Here is a 21410-nt window from a genome sequence, read left to right as displayed (position 1 = left end):
TCCCACTTAAAAATTTATTAGCATTTCAATATTGACTTACAAAATTACATGTCAACAGGAGTATATAATTTCACACTGTTCCCACCACTAGAGTTCTGAATCCCAAGTCCCTCCACTGCAAGCCACTGTGGTTCTCCCAAGGCTGCAGACATGGGTTAACTGTCATCTCGACAAATATCTGTCTACATTAGCACATAATTGCCACCTTTTTCTTCCAGGTCCAGTCCTCTCTTCCCCTCCAAACCACACATAACCCTACTAATTACTACATCTAAATATCTCTCCCCTTTTTTGTCCTCTCTCTCTGGGACCTGATGGAGCTTGAGTTCAGAGCCCTCTTATCCTCTTCCTCCTATCACTTCTCCCCCACTGGGAGTATGGATCAAAGTTGTTTTTAGGGTGCAGAAGGTAGGAGTTCTGGCTTCTATAATTGCTTCTCTGCTGGATTTGGGCATTTTGCCCATTTTTTTCCCTATGATCATGCTTCCTCTTACTACTTCTGAGTGTTCTTCCTCCCGCCTTCTCTCTCCAGGTCCTGATGGAATTTGGTTTCAGAGCTCTCTAGTCATCTTCCCCTAACCTATCTCTCCTCTCTCTCTCTCTCCCCCTTTCTCTCTCTCTCTCTCTCTCTCTCTCTCTCTCTCCTGGAGTATGGACCAGGAATCCTACCACCTGTATATGATGGGTGACTGAACAAGAGGTCTAACTACTCTGATCCTGTTAGTTTAACTGTAAAATCAGATAATATTAGCAGTCTTCAAGTTATGTGAGGCATAAATAAAATCTTTTAGTCAAGTTTTTAGCTGTGTAAATGTTTAATAAATATTATAAATAGCCTACTAGTGATCATTATTAGATATTGCTGATAGGTTAATACAATTGTGAAAATACTGAGATTGTTATTTGTAATGACTTAATAGAAAGACTACTAATAAATTTACTAGTAATGTAGAAGGTAGTGGTACTCTCTTCCTTTTCTCCTCTCCCCTGAAATCTTGTTCCAGGATGAGCCTTGAGGGTTTGCAAGCAGGGAACTCTGGTAGTCACCTGCTAACCCCTGACACAGAGCCTGGGGAGAAGATGGTCACTTGGAACTTTCCAAGACTCCCGCCAACTCCCACTCCCACAGGGATGATGACTGAAATGCACATCTCCAGTTCAAAATTTATGGGATATTCTTAGAACTCAAGCTGCTCAGTAGTGAAGGTTTTTTTTTTTTTTAATTCAACTTTGAGGAGGCCAGGCAATGGTGCACTTGGTTAAACACACGTTACCATGTGCAACAACCTGGGTTCAAGACCCCACGCCTCCATCTGCAGGGGGCAAGCTTCACAAGCAGTGAAGCAGGTCTTAAAATGTCTCTCTCTCTCCCTCCCTCTCCCCCCTCAATTTCTCTCTTTCCTATTAAATATAAGGAAAAATTAAATAAATTAAAATAAAATATCTAAATGCAACATCGAAATAAAATTCAAACACTTTCTTAGTCCGTGATAAATAAAATAATTCCAACTAATGATAGGACCAGGATTACTGATTTCATTGTTGTTTCTTTTGTTAGCCCAGATCTCTTTTCAGTAACTTGTGGCACTTGGATATTTATTTTAAGGGGGAAATTATACATACACATAGGTATATTTATTCTGACTTATCGAGTATGTTTTCCCCATAAATATTGCAACCAAGGAGAGTTTCAAGTTTCAAACCCCCCCCCCCCACTCCCAGTTTTGGTCTTCAGGAAGTGGGAGGACTATGAGGCGGGTCTGGAAAATGCAAGCCGGACAAGGATCTCCAGAGTGTAAGAGAGAAGCTGGGGACCATCTCTCCCAGACCAGCCCTGGGAGGCGGGGGAATGGGCGCATGCGCAGAGCGGGAGCGCAGGTTGCGCTGGAGCTGGGGAAGTGGGGGGGGGGGGGTGGCTGCCACCTGCGGGGGTCCCGTGCAGGAACCCCGCGCCTTTTCAGGGGTGCTGACTGGGCTCGAGGACCGAGCGAATCAACCTGCCCGCGAGACTGCGGTCGAGGCGCTGCGGGGCAGTTGGGGAGAGCGTTGGGAGGAGGCGCCGCGCTGGTGGCCGTGAGCCCCTCGGCGGTGAGTGGGGACCCCCAGCGCCGCGCGCTCCTCCCCCCGGAGGTCGCCGAGCGTCCCCCCCCCCAGTCCCTGTGGCAGCCCCCACAAATGCAAACCCGCCTGCACCCTCTAGAGCAGCCCGGGGCCTGCATTGGAATCATCCCTCTGAGGAGACCTGTCTGTGCTTATCGTGGGGGCGCGATTTCTGGGGGTTCCGTGGTTAGAAGGAAAGTTTGGTGGGTGCCCACAGCTCTCCCTGGAGTTGACCTCTGAATCCCACTCCTACTGTCGCAATATTATTTTTACTCGTCTCAGGGGATGGTTTGGGGGGGGGGGGTGCTTTTCCCTTTGTAAACGAGGTAAAATGAGTTCCAACCTTTATTTTTACCATATTAAAGTATTGGGATTTTATGACATTCATTGTGAATTTGCATCGAAATCAATGAGTGATCTTTACTTTCTATTTACTTAAAACGAGGTTTTTGTTTTTGTTTTGTTTTGAATTCAGTTCTGGGGAATGGACCTGGGACTTGGAGCTTGCTTGCCTGATAGCACTGAGCTGTTTCCAGGGTTGATCCCCCCCCCATTTAGAAAGAGAGAGACACAAAGACCACAACACTCGCTCTCCTACCCACGGAGCCAACGTGATGCTAGGGCTGGACGCCAGGACCTCTCTCTGTTTGCCCTGTTCTCAAATGTCTGTTTAAAAGACGTGGATCTGTAAATCACCTCAAAGGATCTTCCTTGCATAGTTTTGGGTAATGAAATGGTGAGTCTCTGTCTCTGTCTGTCTCTCTCTCTCTCTTGCTCATCACTCTCTCTCTCATCACTCTGTCTTCACTGCTTTGCGTTGACCATTTCAGATAGAGACAAAGACAGGAGAAGAGACCCCAGCACCAAAGATTCCTACAGGGCTGTGGGGATTGTGATCCAGCCTTGGTGGCATTCCTGACAAAAGTCCGATGGGCCATCTTGCTGACCGGTCCCCTTAGTAAAGTTCCCTTTATCCTGTGGGATGGTCTGGCGGCACGGTTCAGTGTTGTGAGGTTGTCATCACTATCTGACGCGGAACAGGTTTAATCCCCCCCAAATAAACTTAATCCCTAAATTAAACTCATTGAGATGTCAGTCACCCCCACCCTATCCTAACCCCCCCCCCCCATCCTGTATGTCTTCAGCCTCTGGCAATCAAGTCTGTTTTCTGTGTCTGTGGATTTGCCAATTCTGGACCTTTTCTAGAAGTAGAATTAAGTAGAATTATCTGCTCTGTGGCATACAGTGTCGGGGTTTTTTTTCTCTCAGCATCATGTTTTCAAGGTTCATGAGAGTCCCATCAAGTGCATTACATTGTTGGGAATGTTAGCTTTGTACTTTTCCCATGGGACCCCTTTTCTGGCTTGGAAAGTGTATTTGCAAATTTCCTAGTGTGTCTTCTGCCAGATTCAGCAAACACAGGCAGAACATCCAATTCAATTTGAATTTCAGATAATGTTTTGCTTTCTTTTTGTTTGTTTGCTTTTTGCTTTGTCATCACAGAGGCTCAATACATAGAAGCTTGCTCCAATGCAGTGAGTGCTGGGTTCAAGCCTGGGTCATGCACATGGCAAAGCAGGCCAGCTCAGATAGTATGTAGATAAAGTTTGAGTGTAAGTATGTCCCTAGTAAGTATTGTCTGAAATTCAAATTTAGCTGAGCCTCCTCCATTGTGTCTGGCAACCCATATGATTAGGTTTAAGCCATAATGTATTTCTTTTTAAAAAATATTTATTCCCTTTTTGTTGCCCTTGTTGTTTTATTGTTATAGTTGTTATTGATGTCGTTGTTGTTGGATAGGACAGAGAGAAATGGAGGGAGGAGGGGAAGACAGAGGGGAGAGAAAGATAAGACACCTACAGACCTACTTCACCACCTATGAAGTGATTCCCTTGCAGGTGGGGAACCCGGGGCTCGAATCCGGATCCTTATGCCGGTCCTTGCACTTTGCGCCACGTGCACATAACCCGCAGTGCTACCGTCTGACTCCCTAAGTCATAATTTCTAGCCTACTTCTATGGGCTGTGGTTGCAATGTCAGTTTTATTATTATTAATTAATTTTGATTATTAGTGATTTAGTAATGATTAACAAGATTCTAGGATAAGAGGGGTACAATTCCATACGGTTCCCGCCACCAGAGTTCCATATCCCATCCCCTCCATTGGAAGCTTCCATATTCTTTATCCCTCTGGGAGTATGGACCAAATATCTTTATGGAGTGCAGAAAGTGGGAGGTCTGGCTTCTGTAATTGCTTCTCCACTAGACATGGAATTGGCCCATCAATCCATATTCCCAGCCTGTTTCTATCTTTCTCTAGTGGGGTAGGCCTCTGGGGAGCTGGGGTTCCAGGACACATTGGTGAGGTCATCTACCCAGGGAAGTCAGGATGGAATCATGAGTGTCTGCCACTTGGTGGCTGAAAGGTAGTAAGATATAAAGCAGGACAAAATTATTTTAATAATCAGGAACCTAAAGGTAAGAATAGAGCAGATGGAACTAAGGGTCTTGGTGTGAGGAAAAGCCATTATATGGAATATACCATGGTGTGAGGAGAAGCCATAGATGGAATATACCACTTTAGGTATATTCCATAGGGTCCATGACATTACTAACTTTTGCCTGAGCCTGATAGCTAACATGCAGGTGGGCTAAAAGTATTGTCTGGGAAGATGATGCCAAAGTTAAGAATAGGACTATAAAGCTGGATTAGGGCAGAGAGTAGCTCCCAAGAATGAGGAAAGTATATAAATACAATTAACTGTAGACCCGTCGATCTGACTTAGCGCCCATATCTATTCATATTTAGCACAGAAACCTGTGTAACCTTCAAGTCTCTGCCATTCTGGGCTCATAGTTCAGTTGTTTGTTTGTTTGTTTTTTTGCCTCTAGGATTATCGCTGGGGCTCAGTGCCTGTACTACAAAGCCACTGGTCCTGGAGGCCATTTTCTCCATTTTGTTGTTGTTATTGTTATTGTTTTTGGATAGGACAGAGAGACATCGAGAAAGGAGGGGAAGACAGAGAGAGGGAGAGAAACAGAGACACCTGCAGACCCGCTTCACCGCTTGTGAATCGATCCCCCTGCAGGTGGGGAGCCCAGGACTCTAACTGAGATCCTTGTGCGAGTCCTTGTGCTTCGTGCCATATGCACTTAGCCCAGTGCGCTACCACCCGGCTCCCATCAGTTCAGTTTTTAAAGACTTTGTTGTACTTTCTGGATCCTTCTGGGACCTGGGCAAAGTGTGCCAACCCAGTTGTCAGAATGATTGGTATACTAATCGGCAAGATCCACTTAAGCTTAGATCAAGGTTGAGCTGCTACTGTTCCTGTTTCTCCAGTAACTTAAGGTTTTACTAAGGTGCTTTTTTCTTTTCTTTCTTTCTGTTTTTCTTTTGGCTTCTATTCATAAATCATTCATTTTCTTGGTTGCCTGCCACAGATATTATGTACTTGGATCCTGGTGTTATTCCTTGCCACATTCCCTGGTGACTCTTTCTGGCTCACTCATATAAAAGATGAACATCTTTCTGAACTAACGGAATACACGGCACCTCCTTCTCCCCCCTCCCTCCCTGTCCCTTATGTCTTGAAGTCCAGTTGTCATTTTGACAGTCTTATGAAGATGTTGAAAGTGGTGCATTTGATATGGGTGAACTTTGAAGATTTTTATGCTACATGCAATAAGTCACTCACAAGAGGAAATACTGTCACTGGTCAACAATTCCACTTACAGAAGTTTCCGGGGAGGGGGGTGGTAGCACAGCAGGTTAAGCACACATGGTGCAAAGTGCAAGGACCTGCATAAGGATCCCAGTTCAAGCCCCAGCTCCCCACCTGCAGGGGAGTCGCTTCACAGGCGGTGAAGCAGGTCTGCAGGTGTCTTTCTCTCCCCCTCTCTCTCTGTCTTCCCCTCCTTTCTCCATTTCTCTCTGTCCTATCCAACAATGACGACATCCATAACAATAATAACTACAACAACAATAAAAAATAAAAAATAAATAAAACCTGCCTCTCTTCTGTTTTTTTTTTTTAATTACCACCACGGTTATCAGTGAGGCTCAACGCCAACACCACAAATCCACCGTCCTGGTAGCCGCCGTCCTTCCTTTCTATTTAACAGGACAGAGAGAAATTGAAATAGGAGGGGAAGACAGAGAGGGAGAGAGAAAGATAAACACCTGCTTCACCTCTCATGAAGCAGCCCCTTTGCTGCAGGTGGGAGAATGGAGGCTCGAACCCCAGTCTTTGAGTATAGTGATATGTGCGCTTACCCATTGCACTACCGTCTGGCCCCCACATTTCATTTATTTATTTATTTATTTATTTCTCCTTACCACTTTTAAGTGGTAACCAATAGCACTAACGATGCTGCCCAGCCGCCCCCACCAATCCATCTCTAGATGTGTTTTTCATTTTCCTAAACTAAAACTCTAGAATATAATATCCCTTCCATATCCTCCTCCCAAGTCACCAGTGACCCAGTGACTGCCACCTGCCATTTTGCTTTCTTTTTTTAAAATCTTTATTTATTTATTGGATAGACACAGCCAGAAATTGAGAGGGAAAGGGTTGACAGAGAGGGAGAGAGACAGAGAGACACCTGCAGCGCTGCTTCACCACTGGTGAAGCTTTCCCCCTACAGGTGAGGACCAGGGACTCGAACCTGGGTCCTTGAGCACTGTAACATGTGCGCTCAACCAGGTGCACCAGCACCCGGCCCCTGCCATTCTGCTTTCTGTATCTGTCAATCTGAACATTCTTGGTAACTTCTTTTTTCTTTTTTTTTTATTTATTTTATTTATTTATTCCCTTTTGCTGCCCTTGTTGTTTTATTGTTGTAGTTATTATTGTTGTTGTCGTTGTTGGATAGGACAGAGAGAAATGGAGAGAGGAGGGGAAGACAGAGAGGGGGAGAGAAAGACACCTGCAGACCTGCTTCACCGCCTGTGAAGCGACTCCCCTGCAGGTGGGGAGCCGGGGGTTCGAACCGAGATCCTTACGCCGGTCCTTGTGCTTTGCGCCACCAGCGCTTAACCCGCTGCGCTACAGCCCGACTCCTGGTAACTTCTTTTTTCTTTTTGCCTCCAGGGTTATCGGGTTGTCTGCACTGCGAATCTGCTGCTCCTGGAGGCCATTTTTTCCCCCGTTTGTTGCCCTTGTTTTTTCCCCTTTTGCTCCCCTTGAGTGGGGAACCCAGGACTCGAACCGGGATCCTTACGCCGGTCCTTGCACTTGGTGCCATGTGCGCTTAACCCACTGCCCGCTATCGACCGACCCCCAAGAGGCAGGTTTTATGTTATGTGCCTTTTTTTTTTTTTGTTATGTGCCTTTTATCACATTTCTGAAAGAAGTGTATTGTCTTTGAGTGACCATAGTAGCCAGTGACCCCCAGGAAAAATTATAAAATTTTTCTCATTTTATGAATGGGTAGCAGTTATAGGTCAATTATTTTGCTCCAAATCAGACACAGACAGCCAAAGCCTAACTTTTGATCCTGGTTCCTCAGTTACTATGTTCTACTATCCACATCAAAAAGAAAAGTTCATGGCAGTTTTGAGTCCACTGAGTGGGTTCACAGAACATGACACACAAATCAGATATTATATGTTCTAGTTTGTGGATCTCTCTGAGTCTACCAAATGACAATTGGAATTCTACGTTTACATCATTGTGGACATGGGACTGCAATTTATTGATTATACTTAATAACTAACAGTTTCATATTAGGTATTGATATGGAGCAGAGAATCTTATTTAATATTTTTATATATTATTGGATAGAAACAGAGAAGTTGAGAGAGGAGGGGGAAGAGAGAGGGAAAGAGACAGAGAGACACCTGCAGCCCTGCTTCACCACTCATGAAGCTTTTGTCCTGTAGGTTGGGACCAGGGATGTGAACCTGGGTCCTTGTTCCCTGTAATGTGTGTGCTTAACCAGGTGCACCACGTCCTGACCCCCAGAGCAGAGAATTTTATTTCAAGTTTATTTATTCTTTTTACCCACCAAGGTTTTTGTTGGGGCTCGGTGCCTCCCAGGGACGCCCCCCCCCCCCCACATAGAGTGAGCGACAGGGACAGGGAAGGAGAGGGAGAGAGAGAGAGAAAGCGAGACAGACAGAGACAGCTGCAACCCTACTTCACTGCTCAGAAAGCTTCCCCGTTAGGTGGGGACCAGAGACTTGAACCAGGGTCCTTGCATATGGTAGTGTGCATTTTCTAACTGGTGTTTGATACTCTGGTGCCTCAAGTTCTTTTAGTAGTGACGTTTTAAGGTAGGTAAAAATATAATGGAGCGATGAAATAATTGTATTACTTGGCTAAATTTAACATTGCCAGGTAACCAAAATTAAAAACAATCTTTATTTCCTTTTTAGAATTGAGCTTCTGGTTTTTGTGGTAAAATGGGCTTGTTATGGCTTCACCAATTTAACGCCCTCCTCTGGAAAAATTTCTTACTAAAGGTAAGTAGAGGTATCTGTTGGAAATGATCATAAAGACTAATGAACTCAGAATTGGGGGAAAAAAATTAGTTTAAAAAAAACACCAAAATCATATATTTGAGATAGTTAGCCTAATAAAGAACCATTCTACTCCTAGTTTAAGTTTAAAAAGCTAGAAGGGGGAGTCAGGCGGTAGCGCAGTGGGTTAAGCGCCGGTGGTGCAAAGCGCACGGACGGGCATAAGGATCCTGGTTCAAGCCCCCAGCTCCCCACCTCAGGGGGGTTGCTTCACAAGCGGTGAAGCAGGTCTGCAGGTGTCTATCTTTCTCTCCCCCTCTCTGTCTTCCCCTCCTCTCTCCATTTCTCTCTGTCCTAGCTAACGACAATGACATCAATAACAATAACTACAACAATAAAACAACAAGGGTAACAAAAATGAAATAAATAAATATTTTTTAAAAAGCCAGAGGGTGGGATGTTATCATGATTTGGCATGTCTAAATGTACATAGAATTGACTTTAACTTAAAAAAAAAAAGATGTGAACCTAACACAGAAAAAAAAAATTGCAAGTGTCTTTACTTCATTTCTGTGACTTTGGGGTAGCACTTCTAAATCTAGAGTACCATTGGTAAAGTAAATAAACAAATATTTGGAAAAGGTGGATGAATAATGAAGAGGAGAAGGGTGAAAAAGGCAATTCAGATAGCTGTTCATACTACAGAATACAGAAAAAACCCCCATCAATTTGCATTGTATGCGAATGGTAAACACACACATCAATGCTCAGACATATATTCTTAGGTTGGTTTAACACAGTTCATTTGTTTTTCTTGCAGATCCGGAATAAAGGTTCTTTAATATGTGAAATCTTGTTGATAGTCTTGCTTGCCTCGGTTGTTGTATGGAATCGCAAAGATATCAAAAGGGAATTTCGGGATGCTGTTGTTTACCCAGCTCTTCCCTTAACTGACTTGGACTTGTCTTCTTTCATTCTTCATTTGAGCTCTGCTTATGAATTGGTATATGTACCTTCTGAAAGTGATGCAGCAAAACGTATCGCTGAGACGGTGAAAACCAATTTAAATGTTACGATCGCAGGTTAGAAATTGTGATGTTTACAATGTTTTCTGTTAATAATTGTTTTAGAAGAGGCATGCGTCAGTGATCTTTTGGAAAAAGTTAGCAGGCCTATTTTAGGTATATTCCAAGAGGCCCATGATTTTATAAAGTTTTGCCTGCACCTGACAGCTAACATGCAGGTTGAAGATATTAAATGCATTACCATGCACAAGGACCTGGCTTCAACCCCAGTCCCCACCTGCAAGGGGGAGGAAGGGGAGTCTGCTTTTTAACTTTTATTAGGATTTCATTGATAGAAGTTTTATAGAAAAGACATCTTTTTAACTCCTTGAGCATTGTACATAACTCTATTTAAAAATACTGCTCTTCTCAATAATGATTTGTTTATGTATAAAAGGTGTCAAAGATGTAATGCGCTATTTACATTTGAAACACTTTAATTCCTAAGGGGGAAAAAAACTTACAAACAACAACGACAACTACTATACCCTGGTATGGGTGTAGTTTTGAGTTGTGTGTTTTCAAATGCCATACAGATTAATTTGTGAGTAAGAAAAGTAATTGTTACTGTAGAGCTTTATTTGACAACTTAAGGTTATTATATTATTGGAATATAATACTTCCCACAGAAATAATGTTCTCCCTCTCATTTCCCTTTAAGTTTTTTCTTTCTTTCTTTCTTTTTTTTTCTTCCGCTTGTGAAGCTTCCCTCCTGCAGATGGGGGGAGGGGGCCTTGAACCTAGGTGTTTATACTCGGTAGTGTGTTCACTTTACTGGGTGCTCACCCAGCTCCCTCACACACACAAAAATAAAATCTCTAGATTTCAAAACACAATTGAAAAACTTCCCTGTTCCCTTTCTCCCTTAACATATTTAATCATCGCAGTGATTAAATATTACCCATTATGTGCTGTAACTTTTATATACCATGATGCTTTGTACCCCGAATATCTCATATGTCATCTGTGGTGCCATGTTTGATGATACTATTCACATAGTAGTATTATGCTAGCATTATAATATAGTATACAATATATAATATTTGTAAATCTATAATAGTCATGGCCCAGTAGGGATTACTCCTAAATGTGTTGCATTTGGGAGGAACATTTCACATTTATGTGATGAGTTACTTAGATTTGTCTACCTACAGTTCGGGGTATTTCTACAGAATCAAAATTTGAGGAGTACCTGAAGGCTGGAAATAAGTCTGCTTATGTTTTCGCTGCTATTGTATTTGATTATAACTTCAAAAGTAGCAATGAAAAGCTGCCACTTCAGGTGAGACAGTTTTACTAAAAGACTTTGTGATTATAATTCTAGCTTTTAGAAACTTGATGAGATACACGTTAACATTCCCACTTTAAAATTGGAAAAGTTTATTTACTTTTAAATTTAAAAAGTGTGTGTGTGTGTTTTGCCACCAGACCTTTCCCACTGAGGCTTCATGCCTATGCTATTCCACCACTCCTGGTAAATTCACTTTTTCTCAGTAGAGAGTGAGAGACAGAGGAGAGACACCACAGTTCTGCTCCACCACTAATGAAGCGACCCCCCCCCAAGTGCTCCCCTGTGATGACAGGGCTTGAACCTGGGTCCTTGTGCAAGGCAGTGTGTGTATTCTACTGGGTTTGCCACTACCTAGCCCCTCTCTGCTCACTTTTAAAATACATATATTTATTTACTTGATAGGATAGAGAAATTGAAAAGGGGATGGGAGATAGAGAGGGAGAGAGACACCTACAGTACTGCTTCACTGCTCATGAAACCTCCCTCCTACAGGTGGGGAGTGGGAATTGAACCTGGATCCTTGTGCTCAATTAGGTGCATCACTGCCTGGCCTCCCTCTGTTTACTTTTGACAGCTATCACATTTATCTTATTAAGCGACTGAATTCTACCATTACTTACGCCAAAGTTTACTCAGTTCTCTTGGTAAGGCAGTATATTTTCATTTAACCCTTAAAATATGCAATAATACATACTTAAATTCTATCCCAGGAGAATGTGGAGCAAGTAGGGCACCAGACTTGCAAGCATGAGGTCCTGATTCTATCCCCAGCATTGACTATTCCAAAGTGATGTTTTGGTTCTCTCTTTCAATCATGCTAACAAATAAATCTTTAAAAACAAATCCTACCCCTCTTACTCTTCTACATTCCTATTTTTCCTTATAATTTACATGCTTTTATTACCCCCAAGGTTATCTATGGGACTTGGTATAGCGACTAAAAATCCATTGCTCCCAGTGGCCATTTCTTTCTTTCTTTCTTTTTTTTTAAAGGGTATTTTTATTTTTTAAATGTCTTTATTGGGGAATTAGTGTTTTTCATTTGACAGTAAATACAATAGTTTGTGCATGCATCACATTTCCCAGTTTTCCATATAACAATACAACCTCCGCTAGGGCCTCTGTCATCCTTTTTCTTTCTTTTCTGAGTGTTCATTCAATGGAGAATTTTTTTTCTAAGTCACATAAACACACTGTATTATTTTTCTCTATATAATACTTGATAATTTTTTTTATTGGACAGGACAGAGATAAATCAAGAGAGGAGAGGGAGAGGGAGAGAGAAAAATCGACACCTGCAGATCTGCTTCGCCACTTGTGAAGCAGCCCTAGTGCAGGGGGTGGGCTGGGGACTTGTAAACTGGGATCTTTACACTGGTCCTTGCGTTTAGTACTGTGTTTGCTTAACCCAGTATGCCACCACCTAGTCCCACCATTTTTTTTCTTTTTTACTACTATTATTTTTTTATTTGATAAGACAGAAAAATTGCGGGTGGAGGGTGTGTAGACAGAGAACAAGAGAGACACCTACAGACCTGCTTAACCACTCTTAAAGTTTCCTTCCTACAGGTGGGGAGTGGGGGCTCAAACTCTGGTCCTTGTGTATGGTAGTGTGTGCATTTAACCATGTGCGCCACTCCCTGCCCACCCCATCATTTACATTTTTAAGAAGGGACATATTTCTGGTTTGCTCTATTTGGCTAACACACAAGAAAAGAAATTAAAATTTTCTGCTGTTTCACTCAGTAGGGTACCCTTTTGTCAGTGTAGAAAAATGCGAGTTTACATTTTGTTATTAGTAATTCAGGAATTATTTACAAGATTATATGATTATAGGGGAGCAGTTTCACACCACACCCAGCATCAAGGTTCTGCTGCATGCCTCTCATTTTCAAGTTTGCACTGTGATTATAGCTTCCTATCTCCTATGCCAGCGATAACTGTCAACTGCTTATCATTGTCGCCCAGTATCCTCAACAGCTCTGTTTTGTCGTGTCTGTTTAAACTCTGCATTATTGTTTATTGTTTGTTCATTCCAGGTAAAATATCATCTGCGTTTTGGTGGCTATAAGAAGGAGGCTCGTTCAAGCCCACTGTATACCTCCTCAGAAAATGGCAAATGGTACACAGATCAGCTCTTTCCAGTGGTACCTTCTGAAAGACCCAGGAACCAGTTAGACAACGATGGGGGAGATCCTGGTGAGTAGATCTTTAAGCATGCTTAAATGATGATGATGGTGATGATGACGATGATGATGAAGATGATGATGAGGATGATGATGATGGTGATGATGATGATGAGGATGAGGATGATGATGATGGTGATGATGAGGAGGAGGAGGAGGATGAGGATGATGATGAGGATGATTATATTTTGCCTCCAAGGTTAGCGCTTAGGGCTCTATGTCTGCACTATGAATCCACTGCTCCTGCTGGCCCCCCCTTTTTTCCCAAGATCGTTTTTATTTGACAGAAAAATTGCAGGGGGGGTGTAGACAGAGACCAAGAGAGACACCTACAGACCTTTTGCGACTTTGTATGGATTGTGGGATATTACTGCAAATACATATGCATGCATTGGAGTTTTGATAGAGATTGTTTTGAATCTGTGTATCACTTTGGAGAATGTGATTTCTAAAATATTGTCTTCTAATTCATGAACATGGGATACCTTTTCATTTATTCGTGTCTTTCTTAATGTCTTTCACCAATATAATTTTTGATATATTGCTTTTACTTCTTGGTTAATTTTATACCTGAGTACTTTTTTATGCGACTGTATGTAGGATTTTGTCATTTCTTGGTTTAAACTTCATTTGTGTTCACATGTAAAGTGTATAGAATATGACTAGGATTTTATTGATTTCTCATTAATTTTAGCTGATAAAGTGACATAAAGCAACTGTGTTATTTGTATAGTTTTAGTTTTGGGGACAGTAAAACAATTTCATGTTGTATATTAGTTGTTTCCAAGTCACCAAAGACTTTGTGAAATTGTTCTGGTTTACCTGACTCGCCCTTTTTGTTTGACTGGGTGTTTCCTAGTATTTTATGCTTGACAAGCTTTGCTTTCTCATTTAGGGTACTACACAAAAGGATTCTTGATTCTGCAACATGCTGTAGATAAGGCCATCATGGAATATCACAATGAACCAAAAACCACAGAGGTGTTTGAATATACCAGTATTTTCACTAGGAGGATGTCATACCCTGCCTATATTGAAGATGATTTTTTAAAACTGTCAGTTAACTTCATACCTACGGTAGTTGTAGTTATATTTTCTATAACTCTGTTTAGCCTCATCAGGACCATTGTATTGGAGAAGGAAACCAGGTTAAAGGTAACTTCACTTTCTTGTAGCCTTTTGGGCTTGAGGGATACATCTGTGTGCAGTGTGAACTATTTCCATACACTTGGCGCTGGTGAGTGGCAGTACACAGCATTGATTGGGTAGAATGTACACGCACATTTTATCATTTATCACTTTTCTGATGTTTTTCTTTCATTTGAATTGTTGATTGGCTTGCAGTTTTATTGACTAGATGATTATTTGACAGAAATGTTACAGAGAGGTTATGTATTAGACACCCTGAAATGAGATCAATTTAAGATACACATTAATTCCAAGAGTGTAGATGCTTTTCAATATTCTTATATAAAAACATTATTGTCAGGGGTTGGCGTAGCAGGTTAAACACACATGGTGCAAAGCACAAGGACCAGCGTTAAGGATCCTGGTTGAAGCCCCCCCCCCCCAGCTCCCCATCTGCAAGGAGGTCACTTCACAGGTGGCAAAGCAGGTCTGCAGGTCTATCTTTCTCTTTCTCTCCCTCTCTCGATTTCTCTCTGTCCTATCCAACAACAATGACAGCAATAACAACAATAATAATAACAATAAACAACAAGGGCAACAAAAGGAGAAAAAGATAGCCTCCAGGAGCAATGGATTCATAGTGCAGGCATCAGCTCCCATCAAGAACCCTGGAGGCAAAAAAAATCATATTGTAGGGGGCCAGGCAGTAGCGCACTGGGTTAAGCACATAGTGCGAAGTGTGAGGACTGGTACAAAGATCCTGGCTCAAGCTCCCATTCCCCACCTGCAGGGGTATCGTTTTGCAAGCAGTGAAGCAGGTCTTCATGTGTCTTACTTTCTCTCCTCCTCTCTTTTTTCCCCTTCTCTCTCAATTTTTCTATGTTCTATCCAACAACAACAACAGCAGCAATGACAGCATGAACAGCAACAATGGAAAAAAGATGTCAGGACCAGTGGATTTGTAATGCAGGCACCGAGCCTCAGTGATAAACCTAGAGGCAAAAATAATAATACTGTAATGCATCTTAAGATTATGAGATAAAAATTATTTTGTAAGCAAAGTTGACTGTCAAGTCAGAGAGAAAGCCACTGACTCATTCATCCATCCATCTAGTGATTGATCTATTGAACAGTTACTAGTTGTACCTGATTTGTTCCATGACTTTGGTAGGCATTAGACTTACTTATCTTTCTTTTTGCCATGTTTAGCTTGTGATTAATAGTAGTTTGGAAGATTATGAGATTATAAGGTATAGTTTTGACTTTGTGATCACAAGCTGTTTCCACACTTGTAAATTAAAGTTAGTAATATCCAATTTCTAGGACTGTTAGAAGCATTAAAAGATGCCATTTTGGGGCCTGGTAGTGGCACATATCACAGAGTGTTCATGTTCCCCTATGTGAACATCTGAACATAGAAGAATTGATTATATCACTGAGCTTTATAAATGTTATTTCATGTACCTCTTGTCATTTAATTATCATTTTTATTTCTGGATTTTGTGGTTTTATATAATAAAGCCTGAATCCACTTGTAAGGGTTTTGGGATGCAGTCACACGACCAGATAAGTCTTTTCTTTTTAATTTCTTTATTGGGGGATTAATGTTTTACAGTTGACAGTAAATACAGTAGTTTGTACATGCATAACATTTCCCAGTTTTCCACATAACAGTACAACCCCACTAGGTCCTCTGTCATCTTTTTCGAGGTCCTGTACTCTCCCTCCCAACGAGTCCAGAGTCTTTTACTTTGGTGCAATACACCAACTCCAGTTCAGGTTCTACTTGTGTTTTCTCTTCTGATCTTGTTTGTCAACTTCTGCCTGTGAGTGAGATCATCCCATATTCATCCTTCTGTTTCTGACTTATTTCACTTAATATGATTTCTTCAAGCTCCATCCAAGATGGGCTGAAAATGGTGAAATCACCATTTTTAATAGCTGAAAACAGTGAAATCACCATTTTAATAATAGTAAGTATTCCATTGTGTATAAATACCACAACTTTCTCAGCCACTCATCTGTTGTTGGACACCTGGGTTGCTTCTAGGTTTTGGCTATTACCAATTGTGCTGCTATGAACATGGGCGTACACAAATCTTTTTGGATGGATGTGTTGGGTTCCTTAGGCTATACGGATAACATCTTACATTTAGTTGTGTACTCAACAAGTATTCTCTCTCTCTCTCTCTCTCTCTCTCTCTCTCTCTTTGCCTCCAGGGTTATCGCCGGGGCTCAGTGCCTGCATTACGAACCCACTGCTCCTGCCGGCCATCTTTTTTTTCCATTGTTTTGTTGTTGTTGCTGCTGCTGTTGCTGTTGTTAGCTAGGACAGAAAGAAATTGAGAGAGGAGAGGAAGACAGAGGGGGAGAGAAAGGTAGACACCTGCAGATCTGCTTCACCACTTGTGAAGCAACCGCCCTGCAGGTGGGGGGGCCAGGGGCTTGAACTGGCATCTTTGCACCAGTCCTTGCGCTTGGTACTATATGTGCTTAACCTGGTGCGCTACCGTCCACCCCCCCCCCAATATTCTTTTTTTTTCCCCCCTCCAGGGTTATTGCTGGGCTCGGTGCCTGCACCATGAATCCACCGCTTCTGGAGGCCATTTTTCCCCTTTTGTTGCCCTTGTTGTAGCCTCGTTGTGGTTATTATTATTGCCATTGTTGATGCTGTTCATTGTTGGATAGGACAGAGAGAAATGGAGAGGAGGGGAAGACAGAGAGGGGGAGAGAAAGATAGACACCTGCAGACCTGCTTCACCGCCTGTGAAGCGACTCCCCTGCAGGTGGGGAGCTAGGGGCTCAAACCTGTATCCTTACGCCGGTCCTTGCACTTTGCGCCACATGCGCTTAACCCACTGTGCCACTGCCCGACCCTCCCAATATTCTTTTTTAAGCTTTATCTATTTAGATAGAGACTGAGAGAAACTGAGAGGGAATGGGGAGATAGAAAGGGAAAGGGTAAAAGATAGACACCTGCAGTGCTTCTTCACCATCTGTGAAGCTTCCGCCCTGCTTGTGTGTGGTGGCCTGCACTTAACTGGGGGTGCCACTGACTGGCCCCTCAACAAATATTCATAAGCACTTTCTTTGTGCTGAGTATAATAAAGTCATAAACATTTATTGAAATTTCATCCATGAAGGATATGTTACTTTAATATATTTAAATAGTAGTTCCATTTGTATAACTTTTTTTTCCCTTGCCTCCAGGCTTATCACTGGGGCTCCATACCTGAACTGCGAATCCAAAAATAGCTGGAGGCTATTTTTTCCCTTTTGTTGCTCTTGTTATTTATTGTTATTGTTGTTGTTGTTATTGTTGGTGGATAGGACAGAGAGAAATCGAGAAAGATGGGGAAGACAGGGGAGAGAAAGATAGACACCTGCAGACCTGCTTCACCACTTGTGAGGTGCCCCCACCCTTGTAGTTGGGGAGCTGGAGGCTTGAACCAGGATCCCTATGCCAGTCCTTGTACTTTGCTCCATGTGTGCTTAACCCGCTGTGCCACTATCCGTCCTCCATACAACTCTCTCTCTCTCTCTTTTTTTTTTTAAAGATTGTACTTATTTATGAGAAAGATAGGAGGAGAGAGAGAAAGAACCAGACATCACTCTAGTATATGTGCTGCTGGGTATCGAACTCAGGACCTCATGCTTGAGAGTCCAGAGCTTTATCACTGCACCACCTCCCAGACCACCGTATAGGTCTTTTTATTAGCTTTTTAAATGAAAATATTCATCATTGTGCTTTGAACTTGGGTCTGCTTCTGCTAACATTAGAAATCATGGTATTTGATGAGATATAGTTCTTCTTGTAGCGTTTGCCATGAGATATAGTTTGTGAGACTCACTACTGATACTTCATGGAACTTTACTTGTTCATTCTTTTTATTTGGATTTTCATGTTCACACGTGAGGTCATTTAGACACATAGAGGACGATGAGCTCCCTTAAGGTTACACTGTTGGCAATAGATGGACCAGGGATTCAAACACAAGGATTCTGCCTATAGTCTGTGCTACTCTCAGGGGAAACATAAATATCCTTAGAAATGTATACAGGCAGCAAGACAGAGCAGGAAGAACACAGTCCAGGGACTTCTGCTGTGTAATTTAAAAAATATATATTTTATTTATTTATTACTGGATAGAGACAGAGAGAAATTGAAAGGGGGAGAAGGAGAGATAAAAAGGGAGAGAGACGGAGAAGACACCTGCAACCCTGCTTCACCAGTCATGAAGCTCCCCCCTGTAGGTAGGGGCCGGTGCCTTGAACCTGAGTCCTTGTGTATTATAATGCATGTGCTTAATCAGGTGCGCCACTGCCTGGTCCTGTGCTATATAACTTTGTAGGAACAATTCACCTACTCTGAAAATGAGAGAAGTTTGGTTTAGGTTAAGAATTGGCAAGCTGGGGCCAGACGGTGGCAAACCTGGTAGAATGCTCACATTATAATGTCCAAGGACCCAGGTTCAAGCCCCTGGTTCCCACCTGCAAAGGGGAAGTTTTAAGAGTGCTGCAGGCTCTTTTTCTCTCCCCCAACCATCTTCAAATAATTCTAAGTAGGTGGCTGCCTTGTCCTGTGCATGACGCAAGTTTGATTCTGGCTCAGTACTATGGTGTTTTTCTTTCTCTTTTCCAAATTTTTGTCCAGAGCACTGTTGATCTTTGGCTTATGGTGGTGTTGGGGATTGAACCTGGGATTTTGGAACTTTAGGCATGAAAATCTTTTGGCATCATAGTTATGCTGTCTCCCCTACTCCTAAATATGTTGTTGTTGTTGTTGTTAAATCTGTGGTTTAGAAGTGGTTTATAAGTAAATTCTTGGGTGGGAGGAGAACTCTGAGTCTAGAATTCTGAGTTGAAATCACAGCTCTGCTACTCGCCAATTGAATATTCTGGGATTTTTTTTATTAGTGATTTAATAATGATTGACAATATTGTGATGTAAAAGGGATACAATTTTATACAATTCCCACTTACAGAGTTCGTATACCCTCCCCATCCACTGGAAAGTTCCCTATTCTTTATCCCTCTGGGGGTATGGACCAAAGATTTTTATAGGGTGCATAAGGTAGAAGGGTTTTGTTTTCTTTGAAAAATGAATATGATATTTAACCTATGTAGGCCGTGTGTGTGTGTGTGTGTGTGTGTGTGTGTGTGTGTGTGTGTATGTGTGTGTGTGTGTGTGTGTGTGTTTAAGTCAGATAATACTTCTGAATGTATTTTGAAAAGCGAGAATTATTCTTCATATTGATTCATGTTAACCTTCCCACAGGAGTACCAGCTGATGATAGGACTCAGTAAATCTATGCTCTGGGCATCCTATTTCTTCACGTATTTTGTAATGCTTCTAATTGTCATTGGTTTGCTGTACCTATTTTTCTTTGCGGAGGCAAGTATCAGTTTGAACGCATCACACTCCAACTAAACCTTGAAAGAGATCAACTCATTGTGGTGTGAGTTCTTCTGCAGCTGAACGAGTATTTTCCATTGATCTCAAATGGAAATTCAAAAGTGGTTTAGTATATCAGCAAGACTATAAACTTAGATGAATACTTCTTCTGTGAGAAAGAACATAATGAATTAGTTTTTGATCTCACTGTGCATAGTACCTAGTTTCGTGCTACTTAAGTGTTTAAGGATAGGAAAGTTTCCTTCACCTCCCGCCACCCCTATTTCATATTGTGACCCTACTGCCACTGTCACTAATTCGATTTTCCCTTTGTTTTGTTAGCTTACACATACGGAAGTCTTACAGCATAGTGATCCATCTCTCTTCTTGGTATTTCTCATGTGTTATGCCATATCTTTGTTATCCTTTGGCTTTCTGCTATCCACATTCTTCAATAAAAGTGAGTCTGGAGAATCTCAGTGTTTCAACTGAATTATGTAAGCACCGAGCCCCAGTGATAAGATTGGTGGGGATAAAAGAAAGGAAAAGAAGAGGGAAATAAACAGTTACAGAGAGATAGAGAGAGGAAGAGATACCACAGCAGTGAAGCTTCCTTCAGTGTGGTGGAAACTTGGTCTTGTACATGACAAAGCAAGCGTTCTGTATCATGATCCGTCTTGCTGGTCCTGTCACCCTTACAATGTATTCTTTTTAAAAACTGCGTTTATCTTAATTATGAGAGAGACAAAGAAATAGGGAGATGGGGAGGAAGAGGTAAAAAGTGACACCTGAAGCCTGTTCCACAGACTGTGAAGCTTCCCCCATCCAGGGTTTTGAACTGGTAACTTGTACATTTTATGAGTTGCACTCCTGCCCAACCCCAGTGTATTTCTTTCTTTTATTTCTTCCCTTCCCTTTTCTCCTTTCTTTCTTTCTTTCTTTCTTTCTTTCTTTCTTTCTTTCTTTCTCTCTCTCTCTCTCTCTCTCTTTCTTTCTTTTTTCCACCAGGGTTATCACTGGGGCTTGTTGCCAGCACTATGAATCTACCTACCACAACGGCTGGCCATTTTTTCCTTTATTTTTTTTTTATGTTTTTTTATTTGATAGGCTAGTGAGAAATTGAGGGAGAGGGGAGATATGAGAGAGGAAGATAGACACCCGCAGACCCGCTTCACTGCTCATGAAGTGTCCCTCCTGCAGGTGGGGAGCAGGGGCTCAAACCCAGGTAACATATGTGCTTTACCAGGTGTGTTGCTGCCTGACTCCTGCCCCCATGTATTTTTTGTAATAAAATAAACTGTGAAATATCACAGAGAAGTCTATAAATTATATAAACCCATGATCAAGTTTTTAAGTTTTAATTTACCAAAATTCCAAAATACCTAGAAACTGTAGGCTGATTTATGTCGTATGTATATTGGTGGTATACATTTAGAAGTTGTTAGGCTGAAATGAAAAAAGACTAGCATAGGCAGGCCCTTAGTCTGTACCTGCAGATCTCAGCTCCCAAAGGTGGGGGGGAGGGTAGAAAGGAGCACCCAGAGTCTGTGGTGAAGGGATATTGGCATCTTGGTGGTGGGCAAGCTGTGGTAATTTTTCAGTATTTATAAGAAGTGTAAAATGTACCCAGAAAACCTAAACTACTTTGTTAAAACATTACCTTAATAAATATAAAGACTTAAGGGGCAGGGTGGTATCACAGCCGGTTGAGCACAAGTTCCAATGCGCCAGGACCCTGGTTCAAGCCCCCAGTCCCCACCTGCAGAGGGAAAGCTTTGCAAGTGGT

The 21410-nt window shown here is 42.0% G+C and overlaps 1 protein-coding gene across 2 annotated transcripts in view; it reads left to right on the top strand.

Moving 5' to 3' along the window:
- The first annotated feature begins 8475 nt into the window (after positions 1-8475).
- Positions 8476-21410, top strand: part of LOC103107786 (phospholipid-transporting ATPase ABCA3-like) — a 68912-nt gene continuing 55977 nt past the window's right edge. Inside the window, exons 1-7 of one of the 2 annotated variants that reach the window (XM_060172840.1) lie at positions 8476-8563; positions 9381-9642; positions 10779-10906; positions 12955-13114; positions 13997-14256; positions 19508-19624; positions 19967-20084. In XM_060172840.1, coding sequence (XP_060028823.1) covers positions 8504-8563; positions 9381-9642; positions 10779-10906; positions 12955-13114; positions 13997-14256; positions 19508-19624; positions 19967-20084 — 1105 coding nt within the window. In that variant the 5' untranslated portion in view covers positions 8476-8503. The remainder of the gene's footprint in view (positions 8564-9380; positions 9643-10778; positions 10907-12954; positions 13115-13996; positions 14257-19507; positions 19625-19966; positions 20085-21410) is intronic. The other variant, XM_060172839.1, reaches the window with a different exon arrangement.

This window comes from Erinaceus europaeus, chromosome 15 (genome assembly GCF_950295315.1).
Source record: "Erinaceus europaeus chromosome 15, mEriEur2.1, whole genome shotgun sequence".
Classification (NCBI taxonomy): domain Eukaryota; kingdom Metazoa; phylum Chordata; class Mammalia; order Eulipotyphla; family Erinaceidae; genus Erinaceus; species Erinaceus europaeus.
This window is presented reverse-complemented; position numbering and strand designations above follow the sequence as displayed.